Genomic DNA, 20,750 nt, shown 5'->3' with positions numbered 1-20,750 from the left:
ACTAGACTAATATTATTATGCCAGGGAATTGGGTTGGCAATTAATAATAAAGAAGCAGCTTTTCCATGGATTACAAATATTTTCCCCTCTTACAGAGTCCTCAACCACAAGACATCTTTCTTTACCCTTCCGAGTTTAGTCAGGAAACTGCCATAGATAATCTCCAGCACCAGCACCAGTTGCACAAACCAAAAGTAAATGTGTTTCTTCACAGGCTAGTGGGATCCCTATCTGTCATTTCCTATGTCTGTATGATGGTGCTCATCACTAATCAGCTCAACAGACCATCCTAATCTTGAACCCTTATATAAAACATCCCATGGATTCTGGATGCAGCCTATGGCTTCTTCGCCAGTGATCAGGGTCCTCAGTTCTTGAAAGCTAGGCATTAGCTAGGATTCAAAGCTAACCACAGAATATACACATTTTCCTCCATTCAAATCTACTATATGCAAATGCATGCTATGCATATTGATTTTAAATGTCTAAATGTCAGGCTGAACTTTGATACTTAAGAACTGCTCCATGCCTGCCTTTTTTTCCAATTAAAAAGAGGCTGAACCAGTACACGTTTGGATGGGCAGACTAGATAGGTCCTATGGTCTTTTTCTTACATCATGTGTCTATGTTTCTATGTAAGCAGTTGCACTGATTATCAAGGCTTCACTATGATAGCTGAAAGATCCTCCTTGTCCTTGTAGACTGTCCTGACTGTGTGTGGCCTGAGGGAATGGCTATAGCAATGTGAGGGGATTTAAGGTACCGCAGTTCAGAAAATCCCATGAAGCACAGTAAATTGGCCCCTAAGTGTTCTGATTATATATTTTGAATTTCTATTGCTGGTTTTTGGCTGTTTTCCTTTGTTTAAACTATTCATTTCTTTTTTTGGTCAGTATTTGCATGTGGTGGTTTCACCTACTTTGCATTGTTTAAAATGCATTTTTCTTTTTTTGATTAAATTATTCTGTTGTGGCAAGATAACATTGAATCTAAGATTTTTTCCCCCTCCATCACCTTACTTACTTTTTCTCTTGTACGCACTCCCTGAACTTTGTGGGAGCAGAGTATGGGGGACTTTCTTTTCCTGCAAGGATTCTTGTTGGCATAAAGTCATAGCTGTGCGTTCATTTCCCTTTTGCTTTGTTAAAGGTTATTAGTTCTCTTATGTTGCAGAGTTTGAGGAAGAACATTAACAACATCTTGAGTTACTTGCTTGTAAATGTGCAACCCCTTTCTGATTTAGAGAAAAAGAAAGATGTAGACAGCAGTCCAGAAGCGGGATGGGGGCTAATTAGTCTTTTGCACAGAGTGCCATATGCATATATGATTATCTTCCTGTTGGGAAGTAGTTCTGTGTGTGCATCCGGTAACCCAATAATGTACAGGCAAAAGAAAGAGGACAGAAGTTTGTGATACAGAAAACACAGGAGATGAACAAGATCTGAGGTTGTCCATTGCGACTGATTATGTTTTGTTACATAGAAATGATGAAAACCATGTCCTCCTACATCCAATGATAGCAACTGTCAGCCCACTGTGTATGAACAAATAGTATACTACAGGTAGTTTTGAAAGCTGGACACCCTAAGAAAAGGACGGAGTATAGCCAATTTAAAAGCATCAGGAAAGAACATTTTGCCTCATTGTCAAGTCTCCTCAAATTCTCTCTTGGCCTGCTTTCTCAATGTTTTACATCTAGCTTATCAGTGCTTCTGTTCTGGGTTCTGGCTGCACACACACACACAGAATATACCAAGAGGCTTGCCTGTACTCGCACAGGCCTACCTCGGAGCTGATTCTCTGGAAAGAGGGAGATACCTCGGGGCTTCTCCAATACACCAAGAAACATGTACACATACACTGAGTCAGTGCACCAGGATCCAGGTATTAGATGGAAAGTTTATTTGAGCACTTACTAAGCAAAGGGATAATAATACAAATCGCAAACAGCAAGCACTGGAGAGGTGAGTACAAGCAAATAATAATAATAATTAGAAAGGTATTGAAAGATACATATAAAGATAGAAAGTCTTACGTTCCTAATAAATTACACACCCTAAAAAAATTGAAACCTTTACTCCACCAACCAGACTTTTGTACAGTACTACAAACTATTATATTTTCTAAAATTGATTATTGTAACTCACTTCTCCTAGGCCTACCCAAAAACTCCATACACCCTCTACAAATTCTACAAAACACAGCTGCACGGATACTTACCAACACACGCAGAAACGAACACATTTCACCCATACTTAAAGAACTGCACTGGCTCCCCATCGCATCCTGAATCCAGTACAAAACTCTTTCCATCATACATAAGGCACTCCTCAACCCTGAAATGAACTGGTTCAATGATTCACTAGTATTCCACGAACCCTCTAAACCAACCAGGAACCAATTATCTTGCTTCCATATGCACACCCTCCCCTAGAAACAACAACCTGGCATCTACCAGAGCACGTGCTCTCTCCATAGCTGGCCCTGCCCTATGGAACAAAATGCCCGTAGACCTTCGCCAGGAAGACTGCCTAAAAACATTGAAAAAAAAAACCCTAAAGACATGGTTGTTCGCACAAGCATACACCTAATCCTACACCCCATACACTCCCAGCACGCTTCCTCGGCTTCACTCTTTTAAGATGTCCACATTTTGAATAGCATTGTAATTGATTATAAATAACCCTACTACTCTGTACATAAGTTACCTTTATATTCAACTACACTGTCTCACACATATATCATTTAGACATTTAGGCATGTACTCTGTTAATTGCTTCATATATACCTGTTCTCTTGTTATTTGTCAAGCGCATATTATGTGCAGTTTAACGTTTACTGTATACTGATGTGATATCCCTGATGAATGTCGGTATATAAAAACCCTAAATAAATAAAATAAATAAATAACAGATGAAATCATTCAGCTCTGGACTTCTGAAATAAGCAGCAGGCGACGCTCTGCTGTTCTCACAGCCCTGCTTACTTTTCTCCTAACTTGGAAAAAGCAGGAATGGTGTCCCCCTCCCTCCTACAGTTTTATCACCCTTCAGTACATCTGCTCGGTGCTGTCTGCTGTTTACTGCCTCCTCCTGTTACTCCCAGGTTTCTAGTCTGAACTTGGGCTAACAGTTCTCATGGTTTCAGCACATAAGCATTTTAAGTGTCTGCACAGCCTTTGGAAAAAATAATAACTTTTAGTTCCCAGAGACATCTAGAGAGGACTCTAAAAATAACAGCATTTGGAGCAGGTGTCATAGACCTCTTCCTTCTCTGCGGCCTTTCTTTCACTAACTGAGGTTGGCTAATTGCAGCCAGCAATTAGACAAGCCCTAACAGCTTCCTATTTTCCTCAGTAGGTCCTGCTCCATTTTGTAAAGGATGCCTTTTTGTCCTTGATAGCCTCTTTGACAGCCCCATTTGGCCATGCTGGCAGACATTTATTTTCCTTCTTTTGACCATATGTGGAATCCATTTTATTTTGGGCTTTTAAACAGTATCATCTAACTAGTTTCCTCATTTTACAGTAGTTCCTCTTTTTTCTGCAGTAGTTTTATGTCTTAGTCTCCATCTAGTGATTATTTTAAATTTGATCACTATTGCCAAGCATTTCTACCATCACCTCTTACACCAGATCCTACATTCCACAGAGACCTGGATCTAAAATAGCTCTCCAACCCTTCTCGTTGGATCTAGGACCAGTTGCTCTATGAAGCAGTCCTTTCTAGTGTCTAGAAACTTTATGTAACTGACATTCCTTGAAGAGATACTTATCCAATCAATGAGGCAAGTACGATCTCACATTATTATTGTGTTTTCACATTTAGCAGCTTGTCTAAGCACGGTTAGCATTTCACAATCTGTTTTATTCGGGTCAGGTGGATGGGAGTAACTCCCCAGTACTACATTCCTCCTTATCATGCGTGGAATTTCTAGCTATAGGGATTGCAGCATGCAGTTTGTACTCTGCAGAAGTTGTATCCTGCTTAATTCTGTGGAATTTTTAACATGAAGTGCTATTGCCACCATCACTTCTGTCTGCTCTGTCCTTTCAATTTATTTTGTACCGTGGTGTCACCTTGTCCCATTGGTTGTCCTTCTTGTCAGATCTCTGAGATTCCTATTACATATACACTCTTAATTCTCCAATCTTATTTTTTAGTCTTTTTGTTATTTACAAAAAGAAACCTAAATGTATTCTTTTTATTCTTTTCCCAGCCCACTTTTTGGGGGAAGGGGGAGGTTCACACACAAATACATACACTAAACTTGCACGATCTTGGGAACGCACCAAAATAGCCCTCCCCAGACCACAAAACAAATTTGGAAGTGCAAATTTGGTTAGGCACTCCCCTATTTGGCTCCATAACGCGCACAGACGCCCAGGGACAGACCACATGTAGCACCAACAATTTTAATTTCCCAGGTCTTGGGAGGGGGCAGGAGGGTGGGGGGTTATTATTTGATTTAAAGGGTTGGGATTGGGGGGGGTTCCCACAGAAATAGAAAGACAAAGGTTTTCTGATCTGAAGGGTAGGCAGTAGGCGGGGGGAGGTGACAGTGAGGGGGGAGGTGAGTGTGAGGGGAGAGAGTTGGAGTGGGGACAGGGGAGGGAAGGGGGGGGGTGAGTGACCAAGGGGGAGGAGGATGAGTGACTGAGGTAAATGAGCAAGGGGAAGGGGGAGGGAGGGTAAAGAACCTGACTCTACCACTGCAACGCGTGGCCGGGTACCGCTAGTTTCTTATAAAATAGCAACCTCCACGTGCACTTCCTGATCTGCCACAAAACTCTTCTAAACTGCCCCTTTTCTGCTCTGGTTAAAATATGTGCATGAAACTGAAATTATGCATGCATTTTCAATGTTTATAAAGTAGCATGTATGTGAATACAGGCTGCTTAAGTGCATTATGTGCTATTTTTATGCATGGAACCCCTTTGAAAATTTACTCAAAACTGTACTTGTAGTGAGTGCAATAAATATTCAGGGGAATTTTTCAAAGGAGTTACGCATGTGATGTACTATTGTAGTAATTTTTAAAAGCCCACTTACACGGGTAAAGTGCATTTATACTGTTGTGCTCCGCGGCCTTGGGAACCCACAGCCGCGGACCCCCTACCTCACCCGCGACGGCGACCCGCCGCGGAAATCCCGGGGGAGGACCCCAAAACTAGACCCTCGCTCCGGCACGGGTCCCCCATGCTGATCGCCGCAGGAGGAGCCACCTCTGCTCCTTCCTCGCGGCGTCCAGCAGCATTTTCCCCACGAAGGAAATCCAAGATGGCCGCCGCCATCTTTAGGCACGAGGCCGCGCCCCCTTCCTAGACTTAAAGGGACCTGATCCCTTTAACCAGCTGCACCTGTGCCTAATCAGCCTGAGCAAGGGAACTATAAAGGAAGGCTTCCTCTGCTCATTCCTTGACTTGGCAATGTCCTCCAACATGGTCTAGTCTGCTTGCTTCGGTGAGTTCCTTGAGCTTGGATTCTGCATCCTGTTTCGTCTTGGTGTTCCTGGTTCCTGACCGGATTGGCAAGCGGTGATTCTCTGGTGCACGACTTCGGACTGGTGAGTGACGTCCCTCTGGCACTCGACCTAGGACTCCTTCAAGACCATCGTCTCCAAGGGCCCACCTAAGTCTCAGCGGCCTGGGTCCCTATGGGCTCCTCCCGGGGGGACCGCGGGCTTCCAGGGTGAAGCTCCAGTCAGCCCTTGCACCGACGCCTGACCTCTCAAAGGTCCACCTAAGTCCTAGCGGTCTGGTTCCCTACGGGCTCCTCCTGGGGGGATCACAGACTTCCAGGGGTGAAGACTCGGCCCCTCTTCTCGTCCCTTCTTCTGTCTCCACCACCGCCTCAGTCTCCAGTGCCACGGGTCAGCTTGTCCCGTCTTCCGCTCTGCCTCGTCACCCGACAAGAGAACCTACGGATCCTCCGAAAGGTATACCATCCTCCCGTCGGCCAAGGGTTCACAAGCCTGAGCGTAACATATACACATAAATCCTAGTTTTAAGTGTGTAAATGCTTTTGAAAATCAGGCCCTTTATGTGTGGAGGAGTGTGGCTCTGTAGTTTCATGGCAGTGGAGATAAATAGGTTTATGGTATTATCCTGTAGATGAAAGTTGGGTACATCAATATGGGGGTGGTGTCCATGTTGATACTGTGTTTACTGCAGGTGTATATGAAATGTGAATGAATGAGTTTGAAACAATAAAATAAGAAGAACAAGAAAAGTAATTGTGGAATAGGAATCATGAGATAGATGACATGTAGGTTATACAGGAGATTAAACTGTTAGGGAATACATACAGGCGAATTTTAAAAGCCCTGTGCATGCCAAACCCGGGAGATATGCACAGAAGTTGGGCAGGCAAGCACCGAGCAGATTTTAAAAGCCGCTTGAGCATGCACAGATCTTCCACTACATGGGGACAGAGTGTGGGCATGGTCTGGGTGGGGTGCGGGCACGCTGGAGCCTGCCCAAGAGGTGTGTGCATAGATACTTATGCGTCCTGCCGTGTACTTCTTCTTCTGAAATGGATGGCATTTAAGTAGTGAAACAAAATAAATATAGACAAGGCAGCGGAAGGCAGCGGGGTTTACGGGTTATGGCTAGCGAGGGGGAAGGAGGTCTTAAATTAGGGAGGTTTGCAAGTCCTGTCACCAAACTGGATGAAGTGGGAACAAACTGGGAAAATGGCAAATAGCGTCGAAGCTTGTCCCTTGTAAAATCCCTCCACTTATTTATTTATTTGGAGTTTCTTCTATATCGATAGCCGTTTGCACATCGTATCGGTTTACATACAACTAAGAACTGTTGGGCATGGCCCTTACATAGAACAATAGCAAAAGGGATAAGTATGAATTAATAACAGGGACTATAATAAAGGAGTATCAAAGACAGCTACAAGAGAACTAACTAAATATTAATGTGAGGAGTTGTAATACAGGGTATCATGCTAAAAATAGCAATACAATGTACAAGAGACTATAATACACGGCAGATGCGGCATTTGCGCGCATCCATTTAAAATTATGCACACATGTACGCGTGTCTAGCCTATTTTATAACATGCGCAGTTATAGAATGGACGCGATTCTGTATATGGGTCGACTACCACGCACACATGTGCACCCGCCTGCCTGCTTAAAAGTTACCCTCAGAGATACTTTATAGATGGTGAGCACAGTTAAAAATGCTGGAAAAGCTACACTGGCCCTTTAAATGCATCTTTTGCAGAAAAACTTTAGGAACTGTCTAAGAAAGTTTTTATAGTGTCAAAACAGCACCTTTTCAAATGTTCCAGGAGGTAAATGAATTACATGTTCTGTGTGAGCTTGGGTGAATTAGTCTTTGTGAGTTGATCCAGAGTGGAAAGCATTCGTAAAGCATCTATGATGGCCTTGCTTCCTGCATATTCCAAATATCATTTTATAGCCCTAGCCAAATATATGGTGAATATTTGGTTTTCCAAGAGCTAATCAATTTCTAGCTAGTCATCTACCAGAGAACAAAAAAAAATTGGGGTAAATTGAGTCTATGATGAACAAAATGCCTTTTTTGAAAAAGAAATGTGAATGCGCTGAAACTACCTATTTTTCACTTTCATAATGATTCACTGACTTGCATCAGATAGAAAATTAGTTTTTTTTTCCATCCCAAAGTATGAAATATTGCTTCCATCTGTAAAGTATAATATTGTGATGTCACAAGTTTTTTTTTTTCTAAACATTGAATTTGCCCTTATTCCCTCTCAATCATTTTAAAAGAAGTGCTATCTTTTATAGAGCTTGGATTTAAATCACAATAACAGAGAAGATGAATGGCAGTGCTATTGGATATGGCTAAAATTGGATCCTTCAGCGCAGGTGAGTGATGAGCCAGCTCTTCACTCCCTGATATCTTTTCTTCTTGTATTAGTTTCTTCCCAGGACTGGGATTTCATTTTGAATTTTAATGTAGGCAGCTGACGCTAATCTGAGTGTCATTGTCTTTTGCTTTTTTTTTTTCCCTGGCACCATCTTATTGTGTAGACTATTCATTCCTGGAAGCAGTAATACACTGCCGCCTGCAACTGTCCAAGAGATGAAACAGCTCTGCAGAAGAAGTTTTATTGTTTGGGAACAAATGTATCGCTCTTCAATATTGTTCAGGACTCACTGTGTAGTATAGAGAGCAATAAAATCTTTTTTTTTTTTTTTTTTTTTTACTGATTTTCAGCCCTGTACCTAGGAAATTCATTTATTTAAGACATGATGAGGTACATATTCAGCTGCTGTGTGGCTCTGCTAATTAGCAGGATAAACTTATATGGCTAAAAGAAGGCTAACTTTAGGACAGCTCTATGGGATGACCGGAGTTACCCCCATAACTTACGGCTAAACTCAGCTGCTCCTCTTAATGCCCCTGAACTGCCCCTTGAATGCCCCTGATTATCCAGCCAAATTCTAGCCAGATAAATAGTTATCCGGGTAAGTGGCCAAATTTTCACTTAGACAGATAACTTGTTAGTTATCTAAGTGTGCTTCAATATGAACCTCCAAAAATATAGACTTTGAGCTGCCTGATGCGCACTGCTGTGCAGGAGTCCCGAGCTTCAGTTCCTTGGTCCAGTAGGGATTGGGAATGCCACTGAGGACCAGGACTGGGTTCAGGAGGAAGTTAACATCCCTGATTTGCCTGAAGTACTTTTGCAAATTGGAGGGACAGAAGGAGATAAAATGGGGAAAATTCCTAGGTAGCAGTGAATAAAGGCTCATGGCACCATTGTGCGCGATGAGGCAGATTCCCATTGAGAAACGGATGAAGCCCTCCCTTCCTGAGATTTTCTCCAATCTTTCAGTCTATGGACTAACTAGTTTCATATACAGATGCAACGTGGATAATACAGGGACCAGTTGTTTTGCTCTTGAGGTAAAGGTGGCTCCAGTAGGGAACTGAGAGTCTAACATCAATGACTCAGAGACACGGGAATATTGGGATCTTCTTGTGACATAAAATAGGGCAATTTCTAGACGTGTTGGGAAACAAATTAATGGAAATGTCCCATTTTTGTATGGTGATGAACTCCCTTTTGTTAAAATAAAAAAAAAAGTGTAGTTTAAAAAGAGAGACGTTTTAAGGCTAGCAGTGATATGGCTAAAAGCACTATTTGAGGAATGTGTGTATATGAAATCAGGACAAAAACTGCAATGCAGAAAATAACATGCAGTAAGGAAGCCAGAACCACCTAAGAACTGATAGTGTGGGTTTAGGGGGAAGTTTGATATTACAAAACTGGCCTTTTCTGCTCCCTCTACTTGTGAATCTGTTGTGGGGGAGGGGAGATAGAGAACCTTAACATGCAGCACAGATCAAGGTGGAATGAAAGAAAAGGGGAACGTCAGAAAAGCATAAAAATGCCTGCTTTTTATTTAAACAATTGCAGCCTTCACGTGGTCATTATGGGTAAACTTCCCATGGAAACTACCCCATGATACCTTGTGGTAGACACTGCCATGTGTGCAGACAGAATGCCAGCAAATCAGATGCAGGACAGAGGGTGCCATGGACAAAAACCTTCAAATTACAAAAGTAAACACCTTCTTCTGCTCAGAGTCCTCCTGCTAAAACAGCTGCACATGCCTTCCAAGTCCAGACCACTCCCCAACTCCACCTCCAGTCTGGGTAAGGAGCATGACGCACACATGTAAGTCTGCCTGCCTCTCAAGCGGCCATTGCTGGCGGAAAGCAAGTTCCTTTGAAAATTACATTTACAGGTCAGACATTCTTTAAATTGGCTTTAATTTAAAAATATTTTTTGTGGCATGACTTGTAATTTTTCACTAAGCAAATAATAAAAAATGGAATGAATATATATTATTTGTGCACAGCTGCCCTGTGAGGAAAGGCTATTAGGGCTGCTCAGCTTGGAGAAGAGATGACTGAGAGGGGATATGATAGAGGTCTATGAAATCATGAAAGGGCTTGAACAAGTTAATGTAAAACGGTTATTTACTCTCTCAGATAATAGAAGGACAAGGGGGCCCTCCATGAACCTAGCAAGTAGCTCATGTAAAACAAATCAAAGAAAATTCTTTTTCACTCAGCGCATAGTTAAGCTCTGGAATTCTTTGCCAGAGGATGTGGTTTCAGCAGTTAGTGTTACTGAGTTTAAAAAAGGTTTGGATAAGTTCCTAGAGGTTAAATCTATAAACTGCTATGACGGTAATTAATAAGCAACAGTAGCTTGTGATCTGTCTAATGTTTGAGTGCTTGCCAGGTTCTTGTGGCCTGGATTGGCCATTGTTGGAAACAGGATGCTGGGCTTAATGGACCCTTGGTCTGACCCAGTATGGCATTTCTTATGTTCTTATGTAAGTAAAGAAATTAGGAAATGGCAGCACTTTTAGTGAGTTGAAACTGAAATGTCTGTCATCGATGACAAGAAACAAAATGCCTCTCTCCATAACTGGATTGCACAATAAAGTGCAACAAAACAAACTAAGAAAACTGAAAATAATTTTTATTTGCCTACATACTCATTTTGCTATTGCATTTCACAACTCACTTGACTATCATCTGAGGGGTAAGCAGTTCTACTTTACTTTCTTGCAAAGATTTTACTCAGATTTTGCATGTATTTCTGTCATACTTTTACATGTTTAATGTTTCTTTAAAAAAAAAAAAATTAAAAAGAAGTGTTTTCTTTTGGCCTATTGATATCATTGAAATTAATAAGATCTGGAACCAACAATTTTCCATAACAGTTTCCTGAAAATTCTTCAGCCCTTCTCTATCAACCATCCTTGTCCCTCTTATAGTCTAAGAGAAAAGCACAAGCACTTCAATATTAAAAGCCTTTGGAGGGAATTTTCAAAGGAGTTACATATTATCGCAGCAATTTTCAAAAGCCCATTTATGTGCTTCAAATACACTTATGCAGGTAAATCCTATGGAAAATTCAACGGCATATATTGTAACAACTTTCAAAAGCTCACTTACATGGGTAAAGTGCATGTACATGTGTAAAACCCAATTTTAAGTGTGGAAATCCTTTTGAAAATTACTCCCATAGTGTGGGTAACTTTCTGAGATACCATATACAAAAACTGAGCTTTGAATATTTTCCCCACCAAACATTCAAATTTTGTGCATCAAAATTTATCTGCACAAAAAGGGAGGTCAATGGAGGCATTCCTGGAGTTAAACTTTAGCCACTGAACACACGCACTCGGCACTCTCTGATTAAAGTTATGCATGTTTGTTTGGTCGGCGAAATCACAGGCCTAAATTTATCAGGGACACATTAAATATATAACTTTATCCTTGGATATTCAGTGGGAGGCTCATGCACTCCAGTGAGGCATTATACTGCACTGTTAGTACAACACTCACCTTCTCGTTGAGAAGAATAAGACCCAACAACGGCCTGGAGACTGACCACTGGTTTCTGCAATCCTCAAAAATGATGGTGTTCATCAGGATTGACATCATCTGCAAGAATAAGAAAGCCTGTTTTGTAATGTCACTTGACAGGAAGACTGCATGGCACATTTAGGAAAAGCAAAGGCTATGACGAGTATTGCAGGTTTTACTGAGGTGATTGGTTATAGCAGAAAACCGCAAATGAGAAGAAACCCTAACTTACGTGGCTCTCTGACTCATAGGCAAGTTATTTTGTGGTAAATTTCAATAAGCCACATAGTGGCGACCCATTTTTGTCTTTTGTCTGCTTAGTATGAGCTTATCTGGGAGAGAGTATTGGACATTTGCAAAAAGACTAAAAAATGTATTTGCATTCACACAAAAATATTTGAAAAATGTTAACCATTCTAATATATTGACAGGGTACTTATACAAATAGGCCATACCCTAGAGGTGGGTTGGCATTCAAAGCAAAAGTACCGAACATTTAAGTAAATCAAGCAATCATCATTCCCCATTTGTTCCAGTATTATATGATAAGGGGAAAAATATAGAGGCTATTGGTACACTATAGAAAACTGATGTTTTAAAAGAAGCATTTTCTAGGATGTAATGAGCAGTAACGCTGTAATGCCCCTTACTTTTAAGCACTCTGGCATAGTGTCCTGCCCTGTGCAGCTTCAAGGGCTGTGGCTGGCACTTCCTGTGCAGCTGCAAGGGACTTCCTGGGGCACTGGCAGATGACATCACACCATATCCTAGTATATAAGGAAGTCTTCTGCTACCAGCCAGCGCCTCACCAACATGTCTCCTGCCATGCTCTTGCTTGCAGTATGTGTTGCTGTGTTCTAGCCCTTGTCTCCAGCTCCTGCCTTTGCCTCTAGTTCTAGCCCTTGTCTCAGCTCTCGCCTTTGCCTTCAGTTCTAGCCCGTCAACAGCTCCAGCCTTTGCCTCTAGTTCCAGCCCTTGTCTCCAGCTCTCGCCTTTGCCTCCAGCTCCAGTCCTTGTCTCCATCTTTCGCCTTTGCCTTCAGTTCTAGCCCGTCAACAGCTCCTGAATTTGCCTCTATGTCCTGCCTCATCACAGCCCACCCATTCTGACCTGTCTGTTCCTGCTTCCTGTCAGCCACTTCAGCTTTTCTTCTTGGTGATCACATGGAATGGACTTGACCTCACCTGATTACTGCTTTTGACCTTTGTTTGTTCTTAGCTCCTGATGGTACTCTGCTTGCCTCGACTTTGGCCCGAATCTCAATTATTCTAACTGCCAGTTCTGACCACAGACTGTTCCTGGACTTTGTCCTTACCTTGCTTTGTCTCAGCTGCTGCCTGCCAGGACCTAGGCAGTACCTTCACCGCCCAGCTAGTGTCAACCCAGCATTGGTGCTAGGGCTTGCACATGACAAAAGGTATGAATGGAAGATCAAGTGGCAGCCATGCATATATCTTCTATAGAAGCAGAGTAAGTTTGTACTAAGAAAGCTGCTATAGTCTGACTTGACAGGCCTCTAATTTTGGAGATGGAGTCCTGATTGATTATAGCATTTAAAGATGAAATAAGATATCCAAGTTGAAAGAGTTCCCTTTGTAACTGAAGAACCCTGTTTGTCTGGGTTGAAAGCAACAAAGAATTGTGAAGACTTTCTGTAGGAATTTGTTCTTGTAAAAAGAATAAAGCTCTTATAGACATTGGAACAGGGTTGGCTCCCTCCCCCGGCCCATCCAACCTTTTGCAGGACCCATCCTGCTGCACATGCCTTGGACCCGTAGAGGAGCAGCAGGAACCCATGCTGCTATTTCTGATACAACTTTTGGCTTGGGTTGATGTCACTTCCTGTAGACTGGTCTTGCAATGAAAGATCTGCCAACAGGAAGTGCGGCATGCTCACTGGACTCGCAGAGAAGCATGGGGACAGCAGCAGAGGCCAGTAGCAGCAGTAAGGTGAGGAGGAAAAAAGAAACTGAAGAAGCTGGGGAGGGGAGGGAAAAGAGAAACTGAAAGAGCTGGGGGTAAAGAAGAGAAAAACTGGAACTGGGGGAGGAGAGAAAGAGAGAAACCTATGGGGGACTGATGGGGCTGGGGGAGGGAGGGGAGAAGAGAAACCTATGGGGGACTGATGGGGCTGGGGGAGGAGTGGAAGAGAGAAACCTATGGGTGACGGATGGGGCTGGGGGAGGGAGGGGAGAAGAGAAACCTATGGGGACTGATGGGGCTGGGGGAGGAGAGGAAGAGAGAAACCTATGGGGACTAATGGGGCTGGGGGAGGGAGGGGAGAAGAGAAACCTATGGGGACTGATGGGGCAGGGGGAGGGAGGGGAAAAGAGAAACCAATGGGGAACTGATGGGGCTGGGGAGAAGTGGAAGAGATAAACCTATGGGGGACTGATGGGGCTGTGGGAGGGAGGTGAGAAGAGAAACCTATGGGGACTGATGGGGCTGTGGGAGGGAGGGGAGAAGAGAAACCTATGGGGATTGATGGGCAGGGGGAGGGAGGGCACCAGATGCTGCTGCCCCCTCGCACCCAAAAGCAGCATGTGATGACCGAGCTGGATCAAGGCTTTTCAGCCAAAGTGTTATGTTGGGGCTACTGAGCCTCTTGCCAATCTTCTGTTTGTGAGGGGAGGGGGAAAGAGGATTGCTGTGTTGGGGCGGTCGAGTCATTCTTGTGGGAAGTGGGGATCATGTTAGGGCCCAAAATATCCAGACAACAGAAGTAGGGAAAAAAAAGCATTTTATTTTAGTTTAGTGTTTGTAATATGTTGGCTTTGGGAATGGGAATCTCTTCTCTCTTTCTTTACTGCTCTGAACAGGAGGAAATGCATTTTTATTTCTATTTTTCCAGAGTTGTACTGCATGCAGCATCTGGCTTCTTGGGGATTCCTACTTTTCTCTTTAATCTGGGGCACCTTATTCTGTATATATGCTGAGGATCGGTCTATGCTCTGCTAGTTTGTATATTCTGTGTAGGGATCTCTTGCACTCCAGCTTGTTTTATACAAGACACTTGTGTTCTGGGGGGTCCAGTGCTGCCTTTTCATAGGTTGACTTATTACTTCTGCAATCCTGAGAGTTAATGTTGCTGTGGTATGGCGGGTATGCTACATATGTGCTGAGTGGTTTGTTTGGGTTTTTTTGCATGATTTTGTATTTTACAATGTGCCTGGTAGTGGAGACATTTTTTTCCTGTTACTTAGTTGACACCAGAAATGTTTTGTATGGTGAGGTGTAGGGAACAACATCCTGCTCTGCCACAATTATTAGAGGGGAATATGTGTGTGTGTGGGTCCTGTGGATATAGACCATATATTTACAGAAATGGAGGCACTGGATTTATATAGGGTTTGTCTTGCACATACAATGACAAAAATGAACCTCACACTTAAGCCATTGTCCAGTATTTTTAGTATGATCTTCAGCTTTCACATTTACCACTAGTGCTCTTCTTAATACCTGTGCCAAATAGCTTCTTTCTCTCATCTTAACTTCTGAAGTAATCTCATGATATCCCACTATCTGAATTGATATAAAACATGGCTACTTGGTTATCTTTCTGACTTGAGATTATATATTTTTTCTATCCAGGGACTGAATATAGCTCTCAATTTTAACAATGTTCATATGAAATCATTTTTCTTTTGGCGATCAGGTTACTTGAGAAACAAATGGTTGAAATGAGCTCCCCAACTCTATTTGGAAGCATCTGTCATAGTTTGCTGAGGTTGCTGAAAGAACTGACCCGTTAGTACCTCAATCAATTAAATAATTCCCACCATTTGAACACCTAAGACAATGTGCAACTGACCTCACTTACTACCCCAAGCCTACATGCAACAACAGTTTACTTTTTATAACTATCCACATTACCACATGTAGGAACACTGCTGTGATAGTAGATGGTTAACATGTAATAATTATTGTGTATGTACTCAACTATCAATCAAACCCCCCCCCCCAAGATTATTTCACGAGCACTGTAAACCGTTCTGATGGCGAAACCGAATGACGGTATACAAAACACGTTAAATAAATAAATAAATAGATACCCTGGCAGGAGTTTACTGGCATGTGTGAGAATGGATAAGCATACTGAATATTTGCATGTTGTGACAGTGGTTGGAAATTCTGGTTCCACCGGAATTTTAGATGCCATTGAGCTGATCTCGTGGCAAGGAATGTGAAAGGGGTGACATGGACTATTGCTGCCAGGTGACCAAACATCTGCATAAAACAATATATTTTAACTAATTTTTGTTTGGAAAACATCAGGACTTTGCTCATTTAGGGGTAGATTTTCAAATGCTTATGCGCGTAGGTGGGGTTAAATGTGTCGGGACTATTTTAGAAAGGCCCGGGATGCACGTATGTCTTGGGGCTTCGAAAAAGGGGTGGGGGCGTGGCCAAGGCCTCTGGCACAGCGGCCATTTGTCACTTTGTCAGAGGATTGTGTGCTGGCAGGCTGCCAGCAGGCGCAACAGATAAAGTAAAGGTCGGGGGTCTTAGGATAGAGCTAGGGGGGCGGGAGGGTTAGGGGCAGGGGAAGGGAGTTAGGGTGTTGGGAAGTTCCCTCCGAGGCCAAAATTGGAGAGGCCTGGGAGGGAATGCGGGAAGGCCACGAGCGTCGGCGTGCAAGTTGCACAATTGTGCACCCCCTTGTGCGCCGACCCCTGATTTTATAACATGCGCGCACATGCTATAAAATTGGGCTTACATGCGCTGGGTAGCATACGCACATGGATGCGCGTGCGCAATCTTTTAAAATCTACCCCTAAGACTGTTACTCTGTGAAGAGGAAGAAAAGTTTTCTCCTGTGTTATATCAAGATGAGTTCATTTAAAATCCATCACCAGAGGGTTTTATGTTGGATTTTGGGAAAATGATAATGAAATCTAAGGTTTCAAAGGTTCTTATTGTATGCAGAGTGGCACAATGAGCTTGTAGAAGGGTTTGACCTGATATAAGCCAATTGTCTAGGTAGGGAAAACAAATATGTTGTGTAGCCTTAGATAAGCAGTGACTACTGCAGGGCATTTCGTGATTCCTCTTGGAACCACTGAGAGACCAGACAGGAGAGCTCAATATTGATAATGATCATTCTGTATGGTAAAAAAAAAAACATTTCCTGTAATTTGTATAAATTAGAATGTGCATGTATGTATGCTTGAGATCTAGGGCAGACAGCCAGTTGTCAATCTCCAATTAAGGGAGGATTATGCTTAAGAAGTTCAACTTGACCTTTATCTTTTTCAGATACTTGCTTCATGAAGAGGCTAGTACAAGAACCTACAAAGGAGTGTGTGTGTGTGGGGGCTATTTTAGACCTAATCCTTAGTGGAATATGATTTGGTGAAAAGAGGTAATGGCATTAGAGCTACTTGGTAATAGTGATCATAGCATAATCAAATGACTTGACAAGTGAAGGGTGGACGATAAGGAAATCTACTATGATAGCATTTAACTTTCAAAAGGGAGATTATGATTAAATGAGAAAAATGGTTAGGAAAAGAGCAGCTGCAAATGTTAAGAATTTACATCAGGCATGGACATTGTTTAAAAATACCATCTTGGAAGCCCAGACCAGATGTATTCCATGCATTATAAAAGGTGGAAGGTCAAACAACTGCTGGTATGCTAAGAGGTGAAGTGAGAGAGACCTTTCTAGCCAAAAGAACATCCTTCAAAAATTAGAAAAGGGATCTGAATGAAAAAAACAGGAAACAGCATAAGCACTGGCAAGTTAGATGCAAAGCATTGATAAGAAAGGCAAAGAGAATTTGAAAAGAAAATAGCTGTGGAAGCAAAAACTCATAAAACCTTTTCCAGGTACATTCAAAGCAAAAACCCTGTGAGGCAGTCAGTTGGACCATTAAATGATAGAGAGGGGTAAAAGGGGCGCTATGGAAGGACTAGGCCATAGCGGAGAGACTGAATCAATTCTTTGCTTCAGTCTTAACTGAGGAAGATGTAAGGCAGATACCCATGCCAGAAATGATATTTAAAGGTGATATAGCGCCCCTCTCTTCTAGGGGGTCTCTTTGGTTCCCACCCCACCACTGGAAACAGTGTACAGCACGAAAATCACCAATCTACAGTAAACATACAATTCTTTTACTATTAACAGGTACGTAAAACACAACAGAAATGATAAAGCAAAAGAAGGGAAAATAATTATTAATAGCATGCATCCAAAAGCATAGCAATCACAAATTGGCCAAATATTTGTCAAGTAAATTAAGCAACCTGCCCAGTCAACCAGGGCTATGAGCAACTTGAATTATCAGTAGCAGTCTGTGGACTCTCCTGCTCAGACTGCCCTCTGGCAAACCTTATGGTTACTCAAGACCTTAAAGGTAAATGACCTACCAGTGCACAACAAAAATGTTCTACTGTTACTTTCATTGGTCCCCAGTCCAAGGAGTGTATATACCCAAAGAAAAAAAAAAAAAAAGAAAAAATCCCAAGAACGTTCGGCATGAGTAGAAGTAAGAAAAATGGTTGTTAAATCATCTCAATGCAGGCTGAATAAGTTGCAAAGGAATGGCTCTCTCTCTCTCTGGGGAGGCTCCAGGCTTATACAGGTTCCAAACAGGGGAAACAAGCTGGTTCCCTGCCCTGATGCAGGGATTTAGAGATTCAGGGTAGGCCTCTACATGGTTAGTAGCAAACAGCAGGGGTTTATCTTGCAGCTCACTGATGTAACAGTCTGGGCCCCAGAAAGACATTAGGACTCGCGGTGCAGCTGCTGAGCAAATTAGGATTTACTTAGCTTAATCAGGTCCTGCAGGAGGGGGATGTAAACTCTCATCTCTTGGACTCTCCTTCTGCTGTGCTCAGTCTCTTGGTAGCCATGGGCGAAGGGCAAGGAGGGATCATAGCCCAAGCACAGTTCTCTGCTTTCCTTCCCCTGGCTCTCTCTCCTGCTGCTCTCACAGGCACGTGCAGTCCTCGTGCATTTTCTTGCTTGCTCCTCCCTGATTGGTCTGACGTTCTCTCCTCTCTCCGGGTAGTAAGCTGGCTCCCCATTGGCTCAGTTTAATAACTGAACCCCCTGTGCCTCTTGTAATCCGATAACTGCTGCTTTTTGTTTTTTTGCAACAGCACAAGTCTCATGCTGCAGGCAGTCCGGCCACAGTGATATTTCAGAGTAAATGAAAAATCTCAGTGAACCTGGAAGATGTATTAGGGAAAATTGACAAACTAAAGAGTATTAAATCATCTGGATGAGATGGTATATATATATATATCCCAGAGTGCTGAAAGAACTGACAAATGAGACCTACTGTTGGTAATCTGTAAACTATCATTAAAATCAGCTATGGTACTTGGATTGGTGGGGGGCCAATGTAATGCTGGTTTTTAAAAAGGGCTGGTTTTTAAAAAAGGGTTCCAGGAATGATCCAGAAAACTACAGATTGGTGAGCCTATCAGTGCTGGGAAAAATGGCTGAAAGTATTCTAAAGAACAAAATTACTATATGACATAGTTTAATGGGACAAATTCAACATGGATTTAGCCAAGGGAAGACTTACCTCACCAATTTGCTATATTTTTGAAGGTGTGAATACACATGTCGATAAAGGTGAACCAGTTGATATAGTTATCTGGATTTTCAGAAAGTACCTCATGAAAAACTCTTGAAGAAATTAAAAGATCATGGGATAGGAGGCAATGTTCTGTTGTGTATTGAGAGAGAGAAAACAGAGAGCAGGGCTAAATGATCAATTTTTTCATTGGAGATGGTGAATAGTAGAGTGCCCTCAGGCATCTTTACTAAAACAGCTGCTTTTTAACATATTCATAAATGATTCAGATATGGGAATGAGTGAGGTGATCAAATTTACTGATGATACAAAATTATTCAAAGTTGTAAATCACAAGAGGATTGTGAGAAATTGCAAAAGGACCTTGCAAGACTAGGCATCCAAATGGCAGATGACATTTAATGTGGACAAGTGTAAAATGATGCATGTAGAGAAGAGCAACTCAAATTATAGCTACACAATTCAAGGTAAAGGATCTAGGCGTTATCATGGATAATATGTTGAAATTCTCTTTTCAGTGTGTGGTAGTGGCCAAGAAAGCAAATAGAATGTTAGGAAATATTAGGAAAGCAGAATAAAACAGAGAATATCATAATGCATAATATCATATCACTCCATGTTGCGACCACACCTTGAGTACTGTGTGCAGTTCTGGTCACTATATGTAAAAAAAAAAAATAGCAGAATTAAAAAAGGTACAGAGAAGAGCGACCAAAATGATAAAGGCGATGAAACAATTCCCCCATACAGAAAGGCTAAGCATAGGGCTCTTCAGTTTTGATAAGAAACTGCTGAGGGGAGATATTATAGATGTCTATAAAATAACGAGTGTAGAAGAACGGGTAAACGGTTGTTTATGCTTTCAAAAAGTAAAAAGACTAGGAGACATTCAATGAAGATATTTAAGCCAAATTGGAGAACATATTTTTTTACTCAACACAATTAAATTCTGAATTCATTGCTGGAAGATTTGGTGAAAGCTATTAGTGTAGCTGGATTTAAAAACAGTTTAGACAATTTCCTGGAAGAAAAGTCCATAAATCATTATTAAGGTGGTCTTAGGGGAAAATCCACTGCTTACCCAGGGATAAGGAATGTGGAATCTATTGAACTTTTGGGATCCTGCCAGGTATTTGTGACCTGGATTGGCCACTGTTGGAAATAGGATACAGGGCTCGATGGACTTTTTATCTGACTCAGTATGGCAAATCTTATATTCTGTAGTGATTAGAAGGACCTAACAGTTTTAAAGTGTTATGACCGTCGGTCGCAGATGGCTGCGACCGATTCAACTCACTACATGTGATGCTCTGCTCTCCTCTCTGGGTCAGCTTGCGGGTGGGGCTAGCTGCTACCGCAGCATATCTCCAGGTTCCTTATGGCGGCGTCCCGACCACCCACATAGACTCCGGGCCTTCCTAGGCGCACGTGCTCGCCACTGGGCCTCCCTTTGAAGGCCCAATGGCGGGAACCTCAGGGACATCCCCGACTGATGACATCACAAGGTTGGGATTCATAAGGATCTCCTTTGCCCCTTGCTAGCTGACTTGGTGACGAGTTCCTTCGCCTAGTGCTTGCTCCTGTCTCCTCGGACTCGTGGTTCCTGCATCGGATCTGCCTGTGGCTCTGGACTCAAGCTCGAGTATCTGCTCCTCGGGGGCCTGCTCGTGCTCCTGTTGGAGACCTTGTCTTCAGGCTTCCCCGCTCCTCGGGTTAGCCCCTGCGCCTTCCAGAGACCCTGCCTGCTGGCTTCCCTGCTTCTCAGGGTTGACCCTCAGACCACCTTCCTGCTTTGGAGACTGCACTCT

General features: G+C 42.6%; 1 protein-coding gene across 3 annotated transcripts in view; it reads right to left on the bottom strand.

The window, feature by feature from the left end:
* The window catches only part of RANBP17 (RAN binding protein 17), a 1,033,051-nt gene that overhangs the window by 8,690 nt on the left and 1,003,611 nt on the right, over positions 1-20,750 (bottom strand). For all 3 annotated transcript variants that reach the window (XM_029583607.1, XM_029583608.1, XM_029583606.1), the window contains one exon: positions 11,375-11,473. In XM_029583607.1, coding sequence (XP_029439467.1) covers positions 11,375-11,473 — 99 coding nt within the window. The remainder of the gene's footprint in view (positions 1-11,374; positions 11,474-20,750) is intronic.

This window comes from Rhinatrema bivittatum, chromosome 18 (genome assembly GCF_901001135.1).
Source record: "Rhinatrema bivittatum chromosome 18, aRhiBiv1.1, whole genome shotgun sequence".
Classification (NCBI taxonomy): Eukaryota; Metazoa; Chordata; class Amphibia; order Gymnophiona; family Rhinatrematidae; genus Rhinatrema; species Rhinatrema bivittatum.
Note: the sequence above shows the minus strand (reverse complement) of the source record. Positions and strands in the feature narration are given on the sequence as shown.